This window comes from Nomia melanderi, chromosome 11 (assembly GCF_051020985.1).
Source record: "Nomia melanderi isolate GNS246 chromosome 11, iyNomMela1, whole genome shotgun sequence".
Classification (NCBI taxonomy): Eukaryota; Metazoa; Arthropoda; class Insecta; order Hymenoptera; family Halictidae; genus Nomia; species Nomia melanderi.
In genome coordinates this window covers 3798765-3820668 of record NC_135009.1, presented here as the reverse complement: position 1 = coordinate 3820668, position 21904 = coordinate 3798765, and the positions used below count along the sequence as shown (strand labels likewise).

The 21904-nt window shown below is 29.9% G+C and overlaps 1 protein-coding gene across 5 annotated transcripts; it reads left to right on the top strand.

Annotated features, from left to right (window-relative positions):
• The first annotated feature begins 1858 nt into the window (after positions 1-1858).
• On the top strand, positions 1859-21773 carry LOC116435247 (glycerophosphocholine phosphodiesterase GPCPD1). 5 transcript variants are annotated; one of them, XM_031994677.2, is made up of 16 exons: positions 11697-12521; positions 13607-13838; positions 14138-14334; positions 14434-14603; positions 14687-14865; positions 14981-15115; positions 15180-15290; positions 16908-17061; positions 17146-17293; positions 17383-17608; positions 18330-18407; positions 19011-19166; positions 19244-19671; positions 19757-19904; positions 20029-20104; positions 20179-21773. In XM_031994677.2, the coding sequence occupies exons 2-16, from the start codon at positions 13692-13694 to the stop codon at positions 20196-20198; spliced, it is 2373 nt and encodes a 790-aa protein (XP_031850537.1). In that variant the 5' UTR covers positions 11697-12521; positions 13607-13691; the 3' UTR covers positions 20199-21773. The 5 variants fall into 5 exon arrangements, with proteins under 5 accessions (XP_031850535.1, XP_076228381.1, XP_031850536.1 ...); XM_031994675.2 differs by lacking the exon at positions 11697-12521 and adding an exon at positions 1859-2150 and having other exon boundaries at positions 13714-13838; positions 20029-21773; XM_076372266.1 differs by having other exon boundaries at positions 11687-12521; positions 20029-21773.
• Positions 21774-21904: the final 131 nt, after the last annotated feature.

Sequence of the window (21904 nt, the reverse complement as noted above, 5' to 3'; positions counted from 1 at the left end):
CATTTATGATGTTTTTGAAAACAAATGATCAATTACAAGATACTTAGAGTTTGTCGGTCAGGAAATCTATATTACTGCAAAGACGATAAAAAAATTAAATATTATGTAACGAAGTGCGATGTTTCGCTTATCCTTATCAGATTTCTTTTAACAAAATTGTTACTGTTTATAACAATAACACTCTTAAAACAATATAGATATATGTTTACATAAGAATTTTGCTGGATTGAATGACAAAAAAAATTGTATGTAATTCATTTAGACTGCACGGGTAGTTGGAAGTAAGAGAAGTACAATAAATGTATTGATATTTTGAACTAATTGCCAAATAGAGTCTTACGCTTCATTTATAGGGAAGTTAAGTATGCCGGCAAGAGCGATACGGTTTTGTTTTCTTTTGGCTGAGTCGACAACAAATCCGGTCATCAAAAATATCGGTTGCTATCGAGAATTAGAAAAACAATATCTACAAAATGTGTCTGTGGTTATTGCATTTATTTTAGCCGCTGCTATCATTGTAGGCTGACAAATGTATATTGTTAACTAAACCAAAAATAACATATAATAATAACTGATAACATCCAAAAAATTATAATGAAAAAAATGTTGTACTATTGTTCATTAACTATATAGTATTTATTATAAAAATATTTTTTTATTTTATAAACCTAAGACAATATTTATATATTACTTATACCTCTTCATAAATATCTGTTAGAGCTAGAATTTTATTCGATCACATGAAATAATCGTTTAAAACAAAAATCATTAGTCAGATAATAATAACTCTTCAATACTTTACTTGTGAAAATAAGATACAATCGAAAGTTGATTACAATTTCCAATCTAGATACTTAATGTTACGTAATGATCTAATAATCAAATCCGAAAGATATCAGTTTTTTCGGTAAGTATAGGCTGCATATCCAGGACAAATCTTTAAAAACACTTTATTCAAGAATCCATATCCATTCGTAAAATACTATTTTTAATTAATCTAGAAATTATATTGCATATAATGTTTGTTTATTAGATATTTATTGCAATTGACAATCAACAATTGTTTCATTTTAATATAAATCATAGTGCATTACAAATATTTAGCCTATCGGCACACATTTGATTTTGAGATGATTCAAACAAAAATCACTGGTACTGTAGCATTGAAATTTCCGATAATACAATTTTTATAACCATTCTATTCCATAACGTATCTCTCATTAGCCGCTTTAGCTTCAGATACAATCATTTTAATCCTAGATAACTAAACTTAAATCAGTGTTACTCCGTAAGTAAACATTCAACTCATACTACAAATTAAAGATATGCATATTTTTATATTTCTTTTATCTATTATTTCAAAAAAAGTAGCACAGCTTAGGATATGTATTATTAATTTTTAATTAAAAAACAGAAAACCATTCGAAAGTAACGTTTGCAGCTTTGACATGTCTTAACAGTGTGCTCCCGAATTGAAATTCACAAAAATGGTAAAGGTCGGTAGATTATTTAGGACGAATGTTTAGTTATCTATGGTTAACAACGTAAGACATAAAGATTGGAAAAACATTTTTTTTTCTACGCAACAATTTTCCTTATCTCCCCATAAAACAGCAATAATTTTTTATTACAGTTTTCATCGTGGAAGTACAAACAGAAAAAAATTAACTTGATAGAAGTAACATAAAATGTTTGTCCCTTTACAATATGTTTGTACGTGGTATGATAATCAAATTATGTTGACATATCTAGCATTATGCACAAGCCTTGAATAAATGTGGAACGTATCGGGCAGTCACGTGCATGTGTACACAAGAGGAACAGAAAAGTGGTGGGGTTTGTATAACCCGATTGAAACTCGACTCCACAGTCAGTAGTATTTCGACGCCGACGGAGGTTGCGTTATTGTGTTTTGACGATTTCTCTCTGTCCCTTTCATCGACTCTCCCTTTGTCTCTCTTTTGTTAAATCGTTCACTTGTGTGTAACTCGTGTTCCTAATATTTGCTAGAATATATTTTTTTACTGCGATGCGTGCCCGCGTTTATCATTCGTTGGTGAAACACATCGGTCCCGCGTTTTTTAGTTAGTTCGTCTGCTATGATACCCACTAGAAGAAGAGCTTGATTTGAGTGCACGTGTCAAGACGTAGTGAGTAACATTAGGCATTATCGCTATCACTAACATACCTACAAGCCAAGAAACATTATTTGATTTTCGATACGTGACTGTTTCCGTCAATTTGTTTTTCAAGGTGTGTTTCAAATCGAATTTCTCGTGAAGCTGTCTATCCGATACGTTGAAAACAAAAGTCAATAGAAATAGGACTATTTCTTAACAAGTGTAACCGTTTGATTGATTGATTTTTTTTTCACTGAGTATTGTAATATTTTGAAGAATCATCAACACCTTTTAACATGAATATGCATAGCGCGGGTATTCAGATGTAACATGAAACTCACCCATGCAACACACACACATGTGCAATTCCATGCTTGCTCAGTGTTAAAAATAAATTCAACAATCTATTGTTCTCACATATGGCAGTGTTTTTAGTATCTCATTTTTTTTGTATATTTAGATCTTTTTTATATCATATTATACATTTATATATACAAAGTCGTGCACGAAACTATGCGAGTCAAAATGAAATGACTTTATACTAAACCGAAAGTCCACAGCTGACTCAGCCAACGTTGCACAGAATGGTTTCTTCAGCTAAGAATTTCGTCCACATTGTATTCGAATGAAACGGATAAAAATACATTTGTTGTTATTAATAATTTCACAACCGCGCGCGCGCCAAAGACTTCAAAGTGAGGAGATTTCCCCATTCGATTGATAGTATTAACATTTATCACAGCAAAAATCAAGTTTAAGCACAATATCGTATTTATTCCTCGATTTCTTATCATTTTATGTCTGTGATTATTGTTTCAATTCACATTTATTTTATCTAAGGATTTTTTGTAATACTGTCAGAGAATATATAGGTTGCAGTTTTTTTTTAGAATCATGCAAGCTGTATAGTCTGTTGCGCGGTCGATTGTTGCGATTTGAGAAAGCGAGTGTCAACGCTTTAAGTTTTAGAACCACTTTAGAAATTTACCCCATTTTTTTAAAAATGTGAAATATTTTTATTTTATTTTACTTTATTTTACTTTATTTTACTTTATTTTACTTTATTTTACTTTATTTTACTTTATTTTATTAATTTGCATAGCTAAAAATTACTCACGATGACGCGTGATTCGGGTGAAAATTTCTTAACGACAATAAAATTAATACAAAAAAAATCATGACAAAAATCTCTCGAACTTCTTCACAGGCTTTGAACTTGAACTACACACTTTATTCGATAGAATGTGCGGTATACTTGATAAACGAACACTGCTGATAAAGGCAAACAACTTTTCCTGGCTTTACGTCAGCTGACTATAGTGGACTCATAGATTTCCATAATACGCATGCAATTATTCAAAAGCTGAACTATAAGTGTCTTAATACCAAAATAAACGCTTGTTTTTCTATTTTTTTATTCTTTACATAATTGAGCAAGTTATTATTGACAATAATGATAATCTGAAAAATTATTATCATTCTGATTCCATATACGTCATAAGCAACTGTCAACAATATTTATTGCTATTTTATCATTGATATGTACCAATATTTCAAGTTTGTTTCTTGATAACATACGGAGAATAAAGAAATGTAAAACACAATGTGTCAAATAATTTGATTATTCTATTTGCCTACGTTAAACAAGTAACATTATAATATGTACTACATAGTTGTTGCTCGATTGTAAAATGTCTCTGGCATCTGATCGCGTCGAATCATTCAGTTAGAAACGCTCAGAGGAAATTAGAATGGCCGTCAATGTCTCAAGGCTGAAAAATGAACACGTTGAGCTAAAGTGTGAAATTAGAAACGGTCTGATTTCTATTTAATTTTTTTTAAAATAAACGAATGAAAAATTTTGTTAGTTGACTAACATTTCTTTACAATTTATGTATGCTTATTAGAAAATGTTATGTTCCAACCGGATTAATGAATTTGGAACAATGGTACAGTTGAACTATATTTATTTATTTACTTATTTATTTATTTATATTAAAGTGGTCGCATTAACAGTAGAGTCGTAAAGGAGCACTTACATATTCCAGTTACATACTACATAGTTACGCACTGTAAATTGCATTAATAACACACAATCTAAGACTTCATTAAATTACTTAACACTACGTTTACGGACATTTATTGTACTGTTTATTCCATTGTTCCCAGAAAAATGAATGTTCGTTCATTTAAATTTTGAAAATTAGAGGTTTAAAACCAGACAACTGGGATACATATTCGTGCAATTGTATCAATCAAAATCGACGTAAACATTTGCTAAATAATGTTCATAAAATTCAACATGCAATCAACAATATTATATTTACAATGAAGTTATAACATACTGTGTTACTGAAGTAGTACATAGTGAAAAAAGAATACTTTTGAAGCAAAGCAATTTTTTGTAATTATCTCGCCAGCCATAAAATAACGCACGTCATGCCGTGAATGTGTGTGCTTTCGTCACGTGTAGGTATTGCATAAGAACAATAATGTCAAAAATATTGCGTGTTCCGCTTTATTGTTAAATACAGCAATGTGTGTCACATTTATGAAACAAAGTTGATTAATTTCATGTAATATTCTTAATAAAAATTAAAATAAATTCGTTATTTGTTTCACGTCCGTAACAGTACCATTTAAATTAACACGTTGAATGCCATGGGGGTCACCAGTGACCCCCGACTAAATCGAATTGGTATAGTTCACTCAATGAAACGACAATTATATGAAAACATGTCTATATTGTAAATGATGCTACATAATACAGTGACATTCAGCTAGATGAACGTGGAATAGTGATAATGCAATTCAATCAAATGATTTAATATCATATTTTTTCCATTCTGTGTATTTTCCCCTGCGAAATCGTGCGGCGTTCAACGTGTTAAAAATCACCAGTTACATGAATTATAAATAATACTTACAAATTTTGAGTAACATAGTTTACGTATTCGTACAATGACGCTAAGCAGTCGCAATGAGGAAGTACTTTTGATCGATGTTAGTGGATAAAAAAATAATGAATCGTGTCAAGGGTACGAAGCAAATTTCATAAATTATCCATTGAAATCGATGACGAATTGAAATTCGCAGCCGTTCAAGAATATTTGACTGCTTACAGAACTCCTAACTAAGGAGGGAAAAATTAAATGATGCTATAAGTAATTGTATAGCAATCGTTTTCTTAACATTTCAAACATTTATTACCTTTAATTAAACAATCATTCCAATCAATAATTAATAACCAAGAATCATTCGAACATTTATTAATTTCAATTCAATCAAAAGCTCAAAGATTAACTTTGGAAGCAAATTAATTCACACAAGTAAACCGAAAATCAGGAATTATACTTTAAGCTATAACACTATTATAATAGGATAATTAATTATACTAATTTACACATTAATCCTTGATTATATGTTAAAAATATTAATAGTGTGGTAGTTAAAAACGTATAAGGGACGTTTGTTAATAAAAAAGGACTAATAAAAATATAATATTAGATTACATATAGTTTTGTTTTAGAAACTTTTAACACGCTTTTGCATCACTGTATCTACAATCTGAACAGATCGATAAGTAATACTGTACGACTTCCACCACGGCTTACTATTATGCGACACTCTAGTCCGAGCAGTTCCCCTGCTCGAACCGTTTTCTAAAACACAAATTTTATTACGTAATGGCTCACTTACCTGATCGCGTGATATTTTTCCGTGAACAGTGAAAATTATACAAAATTGTAATCAGTAAATAACGAATATCTTAAATGCAATCGAATATACTTCAGTAATTCTAGTAACCAAGCAACTTCAAAACTGGTTAGCTTTCCATTCACGGAAAGAAAGTTTATCTCATAACTTATTAGAAAAATATGTATTTAATGAGTATACAATTCTTACATATGTTAGCTCACTTTACGTGTAAACATAAATACGTGACATAGAATGATTTATTCAGCTTAAACATATGTTGATATTAACGTGGAAACGTTTGGTAGAATCAATAATTTACTTGTTAAATTATTTAATTGGATATTAGAATAATTCACATAAATCTATATACCAAATAATACCAAATAACAATTTGCTTTTAGGGAGTAGATTATGCGACATTGGTGAACAATTTTATAGTTTTACTTAGAGCAACGCAAACAAAATATCTAACATTCCTGATAAATAAAAGGAAAATATTTGCAGCAGCAGTAACTATCATAAAAATAAGAAAATAAAAGAATCTATCGAATTTAGAATGTAAAAATAATAATTATCCGTTCTGCCCGTTTGCTTTTCAAATACGGTCCTTTATTTTTCCACCGTGTGAAAAAACACTTGATCACTTATAGTGTTCACTAGACAAGAAGGAATTATAAAGAGTAGTACCACCGTCTGCTTTATAATTGATGAGTTATCACTTTTCTTAAGTCACATGTGCTAACTTTAGTTGCATAAGTGGTGAAACACCTATTTACCTCTCTTTTACTACAGCAGTCAAGTTCATTGTTCATCGGACAAACGGTAGTACACGTATCTTTGTCTACCTTAAAGGAACTAAAAGTAATTCTGCAAGTTATATTTAACCGATTGCTTAATACATGGGTTTACGGCGTGAAATATTGCAAGGCGGAAGAACACGTGCCAATAAATGTTTATAGATAAGAGTACTATATCGGGTGCGAGAAGAGTATTTTTATTTAATGTCGTCAAATTCCTTTGTATCCTTATTTCTATAAAATACACGGACATAACATCTTGTCCTCTGACAAACATTGAAATACATTGCATTTAGTATTTTTTTTTTGTACTGCAACATTTCTTGTAAAGTTAACAATTACAATGTTTGCGATATTTTCAAACCAAATACACGTTTATAAAGAGAAGTAGGCGCAATTTTCCGCTTGGATCATATTGATGATTCAAAGGTTCTTCGTTCATTCTATACAAACTTTCTATACAGCAGACAATACATAATATCCCCTGTCAGTTATAGATTCCAGATGTTGCAAGAATAATGACGGAATTGTATTGAAATCGACATAGTATACACAAAGCGAGTTCTGTAAATGCTCAAAGAAAGTTTTCTCTAATAATTTGTGGAAAAAGTTACGCAATTCGTTTATAAAGATTGAATAAATTTGTAAATATAGATGTCTACAAGACGTAATTGCAAGAAAGAAACGCTATACGCTCGAATATTCAGCTGCAATGTTCGCTTCAAAATAAACGTTAGTCACTGATATTGATTTATTTTATTTTCAAACGGTATAATAAACAATTTAAAATGGTTCGATTTCTTATAAAAGTTTCATGAAAAAAAATAAGTTTGTTAGAGAAAAATTGTTTGTGTCATTTAATTACCAGCTAAAATATCAATTTCAATGTGGATGGAATAACATAATCAATACAGGTTGAGGTGCACTGATCAACACGTTGAACCTCATTTAAATTCCGTAAGACACGTTGCATTAGACTGTATTATTCGATCATTCGAATTATATCATTAAAAAATGTTATCTTTCTCTTTGAATTGTATCCTAATAGTTGAACGTTTTATTATCACACGTGTAATCATCGATAATTTTATCAGATGCTCGGTAAATAAACGTGACATTTCGATGTACAATAAATTTCGAAAGAGTTGTGGAACCTGAAATGTTGTAAATAACTGTAAATCTCGTAGCTGTAGCCAATAAAAATAATACAATTTATTAGTACAAAGTATATGATACATTAAATTGTGAATGCATTTTTAAGTTTCAAATAGAGGTTACATGATTATAAGGCAATGTTAAATTAAATAAATTAATAAATATAGATCTGTATCAAATTAATTACTTAAATACAATATATTACAAATTTCTCTATCGTGAAGCAAGTAAAACGAAAATGCATAAACAGAATGCAACAAGTGTGCTTAACATTGTGTAACTGCCTTTCATTGCTTAACTGTACATGCAATATTACGTGTTGTGTTGTGTTTAATTATAACGACTGTAAGATGGCATTATTGTACAAAATAATTTATAGTGCGTTGTCAGTTGACAGTGAGCGCAGTCTTACTCGAAAGATCGTTAAAACCTATTGCCAATATCTTTGAAACTGAAATTTTATTTAGATCATTTGACTTCTAATATATTATTACTTAACTGCTATATGGTAGATTGTATATGTTTATATAAAATACTACTGTATAGAAGAAAATATTATATGTACATACAATAATACTATGTAAAATAGAAAATATAATTTTTAATAGTATACTCAAACTCGATAAATTAATAGACCTATAAACTGGAAGAACAAAATAATCGTGCATCACTACTGTAATTTTTAATCTTGTTTGTAATTAAGTCTTTTCATTGTGTTTAATAACAAAATAGCAATCATTTGCATGAGACTTCTATATAAATGTTTAATGTAAATATAATTTATTTTAAGTTAAACTTAATCAAGTTAATTATAACTTAAATGTTTGACTAAGCTTAAAACGGTATTAATTGAAAATGTAAAACTCTGACCATTGTCGGAGATACTGAAAAAAATATTAAGGATAAACATTTTATACAAAACTATTATCGTTAACAACGCATACCTACGTTCTAAATTATTTAAATTCGACAATTTGCAATTCTCAACAACTTGATAATAGCAGGCTATATTTTCTACGGCTGTTAACCGTTTCGCGCACCTTTCACGTTTCAATAGGTCCGCTCTAATATGGTGTAACGTTATTGGACACCGGTTGTAATTTAAGACGTAATATAAGAATCGCAGCGTTGCTAAAATTTTATTGACATGAACATTAACTGCTCTTAATGAATTGAAGTTGCAATGTTTTTAAAAAAAATTACATGGTCTATTTTAAAAGTTTCCGTTTACAAAAGAATTTATGAACTTTCCACTTTTCTTGTTTATATATAATAAAAGTGATGATTGAAGTTACTTTAAAAAATATACTGTTAACCCCTTGTTTTATAATGACGTGTCAGATTCGTGATCAAAATTTTAAACAGAATTTAACCGCTTAACACATAGTTCTTTAATACACAATTTATTCCTTCTATATAAATGAAAAGCTTTTATTAAACAAAATTAAATAGTAACAATTCTATTTTGATAATCAAATGGAAACATAAGTAATGGTTGATTTGAAGTTCATGTTTAAAACGTTGCATACCGAGAAAAGTATATTAACAAAAGTATATTTACAAAGTATATTTATAAATTAAATATTATTCTTCTGATATCAATTATTATACTTTAGAGTGAATGTAGATATAGAATATAATTAAAATTTCTTTCTTTTTTCAATAAATTATTAATGGCAAAGTAGTTGTATCGATCACAGTTAAGAAATAAATTAGAGGGCAAGGAGTAAAACAATTTTTTCTATCGTACAAATCTACAATTTTTACAGACAGAATTTTCTGGTCCCCGATGATCTTCCGTGAACCTATCTCGCGTTATTGTAATTCGTTGCAGGACCGGTCGTGCGACAATAACGTGCATGCACTACTTAAATAAGAAACAGCAACTGTGTATGTACATTGGGGTGGACCTTATTTTCCGAACACCGCATTTTTTTCGGGACACCCCTTAGAATTGTGAATTGTTTGAAAATGTGTTATTTTTGTATTTTGTTTTTCTCCATTACAATATATTTTTACAAAAGATGTAAAATATTTTAAGGAATAAAAAAATATTTTAAATCCGTAATAATACCTTCAGTTCTTACTTCCCTAAATATTATTTTTTATAGTTTTTAAAGTGGTCTTTTTTCAGTTAACCTTTTTTTGTTTAAAGAAAGAAATTTGAATATCTTATATAATAGTTACAAATAAATTATTTGTAAATATACGAAAAAATGTCTTAGAAGAAAATTGTAGTCTGATAAGATAAACATAACGTCAAAGAGAATAAATTTGTGTGAATGTTAGTATTTCAGATTTCAAGGTCACGATTTTTTTTTTTAAGATAATATTATATTTTATTTCTATGTTATTGTAGAGTATACAAAGACAAATTCAACGATGTATAATTTTGTATGCTAACGATATACTGTAATGGAGAAAAACGAAAGAAGAATAACAAATTTTCAAACACGACGTGTCACTATTTTCCGTTGTCCAATCGATTTCAAATTTTGCACCTATTATTTTTTCATCCTGTCTGACAACTTCTAAAGGATACCCCGACAAAAATATGATGGTCGAAAAATAAGGTCCATTCTATTGTACACATGAAACTATAACGTTCCGTCAGTTGCTCAACGTATAAGCGAGACTTATTCAGAGTGAGATAAAAATATAGTTTAACGACGTACGATGCTCATACATATGCATGTACATATGTATGCGACACGTGTATAGATGTTTCAACTACTTTATAATACACATTATTTTTTTTTGTCTTTTAACTATTTTTTATTGGGAAATTCCAATAATCTATTGACAACATCTTTATGAAAATATAATGAAAAATTTAAAGGTTCAAATTTTTTATTTATTATCTATTTTCTTGCTCAATATTTCAGTTGAAAAAGTTTGAGATGTGAATAGGTAAAAACAAACCATATTCAAGAATTCCAATAATACTTTTATAGACATGGACAAAAAATTACAATAAATATTCAAATTACTTATAATATTATACTCTTGTATTTTTTGGTTTGCAGATTTAATAACACTATTTATTTATCTATTACTAATCACATAATTTATATTTCCATATAACTTAAACGCAGAAGACCAATTGAAGCTTACAATTAGATTTTTGTTATATTATGGTTCAGAGTATAACAAACCAACCGCTCAATACTGGTAACATGATTGTAGAGAACAATGATTGATTAGCTGACGAGTCTTCTTTCTTCTTCCCTCTCTATTATATTGCTTCTAGCTAAAAACGTATATGTCTGTTCATTGTTAATATGTTAACTGCGACAGTCGACACCGCTGAGGAGACTTCAAAATAGCTTGAAAACGATTCCAACAAGAAAATTGATATCGAATAAAAATATTTAGTGACGTAAGCAATTAGGCAGTAGTATAACGTATGAATTGTAATAGCAAATCATTAATAATTATTTCTAATATTATTTATTTTTGCTATAAAAGTAACACTATAGAAGACGCTGAAAATTCTCGTGGCAGTCAACGTGTTAATGATTGTTGAAATTTAAAAAATAATAGACGTCTTCATGATTAAAAAAATATTATTTCTATTTAATCATACAAATGCGTATGATTATTTTTTTTTTTTTTTGTTATAATACATGATTATTTGTTTTCATAAAATGCAAGTACGTTCACTTTTATTCAGTTCAAACTCGTTGAACACGTCCTATTGCATTTGATCGTAGCAAAATGTGCAACCATAATTCAGACCTATCATCAACTTGCAATGAGTAGAATTTCCTCCTTTAATGCGTCACGACTTTTATCGTGAGCCTACCTCCCCCCGTGATCGATGCGGACATTTTTTTAACGACTGCTTTCCTGTAGCCAGTTATTACCATCCTACCATTGAAATACATTAAAATTTATTCTCCTTCATACTTTTATATAAAAAATAAAGATTATTAAGAATTTATTTCTTTGTTTGATATTTCAAAATAGAACAACAGCAACTTTCATCTATTGTTGAAACTAAAAGATCATGTAAAAATTTGATGAATATTCTTCGAGTGTGTTGCATTTTTGCAACTATCGAATTGAACATTAACTTAAAGTGCGCAATAGAACTTCAGGTGTAACAAAGTTAAAAGTAAATATAAAATTTCTTTTACAGAAATAAAATTCATATGAAGAATCTAGAGAAACATTGTTATATGTAATACATTTTTGGAAAATATATTTAGATTTTAGTAATAAAATTATTGTGTGAATCGCAATATGGCGGACAGGAAGTAATTGCTTCGAGAAATATTATTAAAACATACAAAAAATAAGGACTTGTAGGTGTTTTGCTAGATTATATACTTTAATGATTAAGTAAGTACAATTTTTAATTTCGTGAATAGCTGGTACATATGTATATCTATATAAAAACTATAAGATTGACAGATTTCGAGTAGTAGTAAATTCAGACTGTTTGAATTAGTGGTTCTATTGAGCCATCGATGTCGTCACTTCCGTGTTCACGGCGTTGCCAAATCGACCATTGTTTCGTTCTCACGAAGCAAACCCTTCTGCGGTTAGTGTTGTGCCAGTGGGTCGTTTTGCGACGGTTAAAATAGTTGTGTTGCGTCGCGAAGTGGAGAATTATGACAAATACGATAAAAAATAAGAAGCGACTGCCTTGTGCATTCGTTAAATAACACGTATACTATTACGCAAGGTGAAGACCAGCCTGCCAACTAAACTTTAAAAGTAAAACCCACCGAGATTTCTTGTTGAAGTAGGTATATCACATTTTTAGAAAAAGTACGTTATAACGTATATAAAATTAATTTACGATAATAAATGATATTTTCTTTCATTTTATTACATGTACTTAGTATTTTTTTCTAGTTTTCCATGCCCGACAATTTTTTTGAACGTTGTTTTCAAACTATTGTTAGGGTCTCCTTTTATGTAGTTTACCTTGTGCAATTACTGAATTGCATGATTGTAATTACCAATAAGATTTTTAGTTAGCTGATTATTATTTACCGCAATGAATTCCTCCTTTTTTTATTTATAATGTTAAATGAAAAACTAGAGACGTATTGTTAACATCTTGCATTAAGATCTAATTGTTTAATGGTTGCTTCACTGTATTATAATTGATATTTATTGTTCATCTAGTTTTTATACCTATATTGGCTGATACATGTTATAAAAATTTATATTGTAGTACGAATACAAAGAACTGTTTTATTTTTAAGAATTTTTTGTTGCCCTATTAAAATCAATTTCCCTGGTGTTTAATAAAAGTATGTAATGTAGGTACACTAAAACATGTGTTGTTCTATTATCATCAATAAATTTCTTTTCAATGTTAGCCTGTGTACTTGTTCAATCTTGTAACATACACCTTGCTTTGTTCTTTAATTTAATATTTTGTGACATAAGTTTTAAATATATAAATACTTATACTTTAATCTCTCAGACAACATATATTTGGTATCAAAAGTAATCAATGAATTATTCAATCATGTTTTATCCGTTTACACAAATGTAAATATAAATTAAAATTAATGTTTAATATAGTTTTAAAATCTTGATAAAGTTTAAAACTTTGATTTATAATACATAATGACATCTGAAATATATTCATGTTAAAGATAATCTTATTTTCGTATGATACAAATAAATATATTTTATTATATTATTATATAATATTATATTATATAATGCTTTTGAAAAAAGCATTGCAAATGTATGTTCTACAACAAGTATATATTTAAAGAAAAATAATTTTTTATGTCTAATAAACTTGACAATTCAATTAAAGAAATTATTTACAATAAGGCATTCCTTACAACAAGCCCATTATTACAGAAAATTAGCTGATGTGAATTGAACACACCTTGAAATACAGAAAATTGAAAGAGATAAACAGTGAGAAAAAGAAAATATTAGTAATATGCAGCGGATGTGCTTTATAGAGAACAAAAACGAGGAGCAATTCAAGCAGCTTGAGGTACCACGTGAGACTAACTTCGTAGAGGTGGCGACTGAGGAGACATCAGACATGAGGGGAACGAAACGAGACTGGATTTTTAGAGTACAGGTAATCATATATAATCATAATTATTCGATTCTACGTCTATGATATTTTCAGTGAATGTAATTAATCCTTTGCATGCAAGAAGCGATTCTCAGTTGCCATTCAATTCAATGTATTAAAAATATAAAGTATTCCATATTAAAAATTTTGTACAACATACAAATACATGGAATATGGAAATAAAATATTTCTGTTTTCTAATTTTCGTATTACTCCTCTTTACAGTGCAAAGACTACTTTGAGTGCAAAGACTTAAAATTACTGATTTTATATTTCCTTATATGAATTTATTAATTATTTAGGTGCGCAAGCTAGAAAAAAATGAAGTTTTGTACGTGGTGGGTAATTTACCTGAGTTGGGTGCTTGGAATCACAATCAAGCAATTCAGATGTCGCAAGAACATGGCAGTCAAGATTCTCCAATGTTTTTCGATGGTAATGGTAGTAGAGAATTCTATAATGATGACGCAGGGGACATGTTTCGTGATGATGATAATGAGTAAGTAATAATGGATAAAATTTTCTTATTATTTTAAGTGCATACATTAATTTGTTTATAGTGTATAATTATGTACATATTAAAATTTATAACTTTCAGAGGAGGCCAAATATTTTCACAAAAGGTTTCGCTTCCCATTGATGCTGACATAGAATTCCGATATTTTGTTGCTGTGATCTGTCAATCTAATGGTACTAAGAATTCTGCCAAAACTCTTATTATTCGCAGATGGGAAACATACATGATACCTCGTCTTATTAAGAAAAACAGTATGTGATTAAATACAGAAAATTATATGACAAAATGACATTTTCGATTAAAATAATATGCCTAAATAAACTAATTCTTACAGTACCCAGTAATTTTACTCAAGACTCATTGCCAGATCCAGATAAGTTTGGGTGCTACAATGGTTACTGTAAAATTGAACGGGGATGGTTAACAGATGAAACTGTGATACAATTTAAGCTATTTGATAATCCAATTAAGTTATGGAAAAACCGATTACAGAATAGGAAACTTCACATTAAAGTATGTTATCGAATTGTGTTATTTACTTTATAAATAATAGTAATTTATTATCAATTTTGTATTATAGATTTATAACAGGTTTAATTCAAATTTATCAAATACGTTTATATTTTAGATGACACCTGTAAATCTAGTTAGACATAATTCCTTAGAGTTACAACAATTTGGAGGGGATTGTGTAGACGATAGTCTTTCTATGGATACACAAGATATTATTGATCAACCTGCCTTTAGTATTACAGAAATCGCGGTATGTAAAATATTCTTTCTTTTTTTAAATGAAAGTCTTTCGTATAATTTATTATAATTGTTAGGTAATGAATGATGAAGAGGCCCGCTTCAAGATTCAAGAACAATTCGGCCGAGCTTATAATGAAGATGACTTCATTGTTTTCAATGTTGCTGTTCGATATCCTGAAACTGTTGTAAGTAATCAAATAAGACGATTCACCGGAAAATCATAATAAATACACGACTCGATGAATAACCATTGGTTGGTATTTATTGCTTGCATCACTTGTAATTTTTATAATATGCACTACATACGCATGATAGATCTTTAGTATTCTTGCCAAAATTAACATTTTATATAGACAGTTCTACGAATGGAAAGATTAAATGCATCTATCTTCAAAAATGTATTTATTACTACTACCAAGAAAATAAGGTGTCTTCTTTTGATTTCTCACCTTGAAACAAATGACAAAAGTACATCTTTGTTTAATATGTATATTATATAAATGAATAATAAAGTTTACTACGAAATTATAAATTTGCCAGAGCAATAAATGAGAAATTGGTGGTAATTCATGAGAGAATTAGACACGCTAAAAATACGCATTGACCATACCATGTGAGTTTTCAGTAGACCACGAGTAGGCTGGCCACGTCTTCTCTCGCGACTTATTCAAATTACTTGGTAAAAGATAATTAAACTTGTTCAGCAGCTATTGCCCTCCTTGGAAACCAGAAGCGATGTCACGCGCACTGCCCTGGAATGAAGACAACCGTCAGCTTTGTACAAAGCAAGACCTCTGGTGCAAATGATGATGCTAACATGCAATCTGATGTATCGATGCTAAGCATCGTCTACCACTTTACGTCTGTGTCACATGACATCACACAGAGATATGATGGTTTTGATTGTCGTTCGCCCTACCGCACCTATCCCGAGGCTAGCCTCTCGTAAATCTATAAAATTCCTATGATACAAATTATTTTGATATCATTGAAATTTATTAAGATTCAATTGAATGCAGTTATTTCGTAGACACGACCTGTTTGTGATGTATATACATCCATGTCGATTTACGTGAGTCGCAGCTATCCTAAGCAAACCTAAAAATTTAGAGATGTCAACGCTATCACACCTCATATCCATCTGTGTGCGTCGAAAATGGTGAGGCTCCCATCACTCCTATATCCTTTTAGTGTACTACTAATATTTTTTAGCTCTGACCAACTCTACTGTACCATACGTGGCACCGCTGCGCGGCCAATGTCAGACTAAGCTGTCAATCTTCTGAATCCGAATTTATAAGCTTTGCAGACTTGATATCGAAATTTAATAATGAATGATCGGCAGGTGTTGCGGGATACGCGTCACCAGGCAGAATACAGCATTTGGCAATTATTGGTCTGGTTCATTGCTAGATTATGTAGGAAATAAATTATCTTCATTTCGTTTCATTGTTCACTAGTATTTGTTGCTCTTGCCGATGAACATTTGAAACTACTAGAAGATTAAAAGATTTAGTAGATAAAAAGAAACAAAAGATGTACGAATGTCTTGAACAATATGGTTTAATTCCTACGATTTTTAGTGATCAAGGATCATTATTAATATACCATAAATTCTGCTTGTTTCTTAGTCTAGAGAAATTTAAAGAGTGATTCTTCAAAATGAATGATCTTGATCATTGGATTCAATTAATATTGAAGCAAGCTCTGTAATGGATAAACAAAAAATACTGATGCAAGCATTTGGTGTTGTCGTAAATAGAAGTATTTTTCCATATATATTAAGTAGACCGTTTTTTCAGGCATACCTAGTGGACTACTACGTGTACAGCTCAAGGTGTTTCCCAGGAGAACCACCAAGTCATATCGGTTTTAGCTACATCTTGCCTAGCACATTGCAATCTAGTGTTGGCCTCTTAACAGTACCAATTACAAGTACAAAACACAGACCAATTGGTAAGACAACCAACTAAAATTTTTCTAATAATTTTTCCTTACTACTTTAGAAAGAAAGAATATATAAGTTTTTTTACATTTTAGGACAACTCACGGTGGAATATGTTGTAATAAAATCAATTCCCGATTATCCATGGGATATGAGTATTTCATATGCGAAACATTGGGAACAACGGTGGTCTGGCCTGGATGTCGGACACAGAGGACTGGGTACATCTTTTCATACAAAAAAGTAAATTATCAGGCTTCCAATCATAGAAAACTGTTAGATTTTTACATAATTATTAAAAGTGAAAATTCATATTGTTCTATTGTTTACAGTTGCGCTAATGTACGCGAAAACACAATAGCTTCTTTGAAAACAGCATCGTATCACGGCGCTGATATGGTCGAATTTGATGTCCAATTGTCTAAAGATCATATACCTGTTATTTACCATGATTTTTATGTTTCTATTTCTTTGAAACGTAAAAAGCAGATAGAAGCTATGGACATGCTGGAAATACCTGTTAAGGATCTCACATTGGAGCAGTTACATTTATTAAAGGTACATTTTGTATAAATACATATACTCATTTGCATAATTATTGCAAAATAAAAAAATATATGTGTATATATATTTTTTTATTTATTTATAAAATAGAATTTATATATACTATATTATAGAATATATATACTATTTTATATTATATTGAAACATGCAATAATTTATTATTATTATTATTATTATCATCAATATCATATATATATATATATATATGTTTTTTTTTACAGTATTTAAAATATTCTTGGAGTAGAAATGTGGAATTTTATTTTTTTATTTTATTGTTAAATGTTTGTCATTTTCAGACACGGATAATTCTTTTAAATTTAACAATTTGTTCACGAGTTGTATGAATAGAAACAGCACATGATAAAATAGGTCAGCATCAGTAACATAAAATTGCACTGTCATTTACATTCTGCAACAACAGGGAATGTAAATGGAAATCATTAAACTTTCTTTTTGAGTATATAAGTCTTTACTCTTTCCAATATTAAGGTGCATCTAATAACAATCTTTCTTGCCTGATATTAACCACTAAGGAATGCAGCTTCCCTATATTGCTACGCGTATTAATATTTCGCTTTTTATGTCCTTTTTTGTATTGAAGGAAAAATCGATAGCCACAGGGAATTCTATCGTAGGTAGAAATACATGACATAAAATCATGAACTTATAGGAGTAGCATACGTATTCGTATTTGTCTCTTTTTAATATTCAACAGGATTTTTATTACCCGGGAGACTCGTTGGGTAAGGTGCTGTATTTCGTTGATAAAGCTGAACAGGGGGTTACCCAACTGGTGAGCTTTCATATCGCTTGCGCCACCTAACTTGTCGCCAAAATTTATAACAAATTGGTTTTTTAAACAACTTGATGCATGCTTATACAAAATGCATTCTAAAACTGACTAAAATTGTTTTTCAAAAATCATATCATACTGCCGCAATATGTGACTTGTAAAAATCACATCATAGTGCTACAATATGCACATTATGCTTCGATTTTAAGGCTAAAAGATGTAACCCTGGTATTATAAGTATTAGAGGTAATCCACTGATAATCACGTTGTATAAATATGATCTCATAAATCCATTTTTATGAAAGTACCTCTTGATCCTCACCTTTAGGATCAACTTTTTTTTGGAGTAATCTTCATCGATTTCACACCCTCTGTTTTCACGTATCTGTTACCGTGCAGAAGGTAAAGTGCAAGGTATACTTCATCGAAAAGTGTATAAATCACATTTTCACGGAATGTGAATAATATCATGATGAGCATGATATTATTTTTAACGTGTTCACATGATTTCAGAGTGTTTAATTCATCTGGCTTAAAAAAATATATCATATTGAACTGTTTTGTCATTTCATGCATCCTTATTGAATAAATATTTTTTCGCAGGTTTATCATGTGGCTGAAGGTCGAGAAAAAAATCCAAGATTTTTCGATGAGGATTTAGAAGATCACCAACCTTTTCCTACACTGAAAACCGCGTTACAAGAATTAGAACAACACGTCGGGTTTAACATCGAAATTAAATGGACTATGCAATTGAAGGTAAATATGATAGACTTAGGTCTGCATACTTTGTTTCAATAGACCTTACATATTAAATTCATGATGTATATGCGCAGGATGGCACCTTCGAACTTAACCATCCCTTTGATCTCAATATGTATTTGGACATAATACTCAAAGTTGTGCTAGAATATGGAGGAAACAGAAAAATTGTTTTCTCATCTTTTAATCCAGATATTTGTGCCATGATTCGTCTGAAACAAAACAAATACCCGGTAGTATTTTTAACACAAGGGATCACCTCGAAATATCCTACTTATCATGATCCGAGGTGTCAGACAATTTCAATGGCTGTTAGACATGCATTGGCTGCTGATATCTTAGGAATTAATGTCCATACAGAAGATATTCTTAGGGATCCATCTCAAGTTAAATTTGTAAAGGATGCTGGATTGATCATTTTTTGCTGGGGAGATGATAATAATGATAAGGCTACAATTCAACATTTGAAGAAACTCGGATTGCATGCAGTCATTTATGACAAGTAAATAATCTTTAAATATAGAATTTTTATTTATAACATATTTAAGTAATATTATTATAATACCGATAATTTCTACTAATTACAGAATTGATGAGTATAACGCAAAAGAAGTCAAGGAGAGCATATTCTTGGTTGATGCTAGAGAAAATCAGAAAGCCTTGATTGCTTTAGCACATTGCAATCAATCTTGTCCACCTCAACCTCAAATAACTAATTCCCTCAATGCAGAAAAGGTAACTGTATATTAAAAGCTTTCACTATAATTTTCTGGTATTCGATATAATTACTATGCCTATTAATATCCTTTGAAAAATTAAATTGTTATAAAACTAAACCAGTGAATTATTTTTGTTATAGGATTACTACATGGACGTCGATAAATCGCGAAACATTATTACAACCTCATCGGGTACAACTTCGCTTGCATCTTTTGGTAAGAATACTAATGGTGGCGATAATATATATCCCATGTCAACTGTTAAATTACCAAGTACATGTGACCATCAGGAGAGCAAAGAGATCAGTGAAGTGGCAAAAGATTTTAGCATTTGTGCGAAATCTTTCGGCCATTCGTCGAAAGCTAAAAGCATAGTTCATGGACAAACGGCTGCGATAACCGAGATTTACGAAGAGGATGAGTCTGCAAAGGACTGTCTTTGATGTTTCTCCTTTAAGAAGCCATTTCTGTCTTGGTTTTAATGCAGAAGAGATTCTCTAGGAAAGGACCTATCACAAACGGGAGAAGAAAATGGAAATAAGCCTTTTGTAATTCATAAATTACTACAATATTTACATGAAAGGAGTTAAATAATTTAAAATTTCTGTACAGTCCTAGGATCCGCAAAATTGGATCGTCTTACCGGCCATTACTTAAATTGTATACTTACATCCTGTATATAATGCACAAAAAAGTTGAACGATTGCATATTTCACATCATTTTATCATTCTTGTGATCGATCGACTTGATTGTTCATTTTATAATTACATCTTGTTTAAAACTTTATATAATGGCCTTTTCTTAAAATATTAATTGATTCTGATGTTAATTATGAAAAAAGATTTTAACTCCTGTTACTCTGCCTGTGGTAGGTAAATATTGAAGTTATAAGTTTTTAGTACAAATACCCTTATATTTTAATTTAATTTATAAAAGTATCACTGTTCTGTATTCCTTGCTTAAAAATTTGAAAATTAATTTAAGAAACAAATTGACAGTGAAGCAACATTAAAGAAAAATGTATGACATTATGAGTATATATCTTTTTTTTATAAATTATTCAGAAAATAAACAGAAAATAGGGATTACCTTCAACAGCATGAAACATTGACAAAGCTGCAGGGTAACTATTTTTAGTAGACATGAAACATTTCACGTTTATTTATTTATGTCTGAAACTATTTTGTAATATAATATTCTTAAAACTAAACCACGAAAAGAATAGAAAAATGTTTCATCGCTAAATGAAAGATCGTTACTAAAAGGATCGCCTTTTCGTCCATATTAAATAATATGGTATTGTTAAAATTCATTTATATACAGAAGTAAGTTTCTAAAATATTTACCAGATATCTTTAGTGAAGCAAGAAAAACCATAAAATTTTTTAAATACATACTTACTTTATAGGTGAAATTCTGACCTGAATTTCGATGTCGATTATTCTTGTAATAACTGCATCAGTGGAAAATCAAGTAGCATGCAAATATCTTTTCAGAGTTTTTAACAGAGAAGATAATTTATATCACTATACCGCATTGGTAGTATGCTATATAATTAAAAAAGGGAGCGATTGTATCAATCGTTAAGATTCAGGCAATATATTAAGCATCTGTTAATGGTTTAAAAAAGTATGCCACGAATATGTTAATGGATCATGTGTGATGTAATTACACGGATTAACGTGCTTAAAACAGAGCAATTGCTAATTTTTTCTATTGTCATAGAAGCTATATATTATAATAAACCAATGACGGATATTAATTGGTTCAGTATGTTTACAACTAATACATTCGTAGAATTTTGCAAATTCCGATACATAGGTTAATGCGTTAACAGTCTCCAAATGTATACTGATAAACATCATATATATTTCAGATTTATAATCACGTGTCTCTTTTTATCTTTCCCTATTAATAATGATAAATTAAATGTGCAAGAAGTACATAATTATAAATTATGCGATAATCAATCGACTTTTTGTAAAAATTCTACATATATCGACGTACATATGACA

Bases quoted from the DNA above. Each gene is read 5' to 3' on its own strand.
- LOC116435247 (XM_076372266.1), top strand. From the start codon at position 13,692: ATGCAGCGGATGTGCTTTATAGAGAACAAAAACGAGGAGCAATTCAAG. The intron at 14,335-14,433 runs GTAAGTAATAAT...TATAACTTTCAG, and splicing joins TTTCGTGATGATGATAATGA to AGGAGGCCAAATATTTTCAC. The intron at 15,291-16,907 runs GTAAGTAATCAA...CCGTTTTTTCAG, and splicing joins TTCGATATCCTGAAACTGTT to GCATACCTAGTGGACTACTA.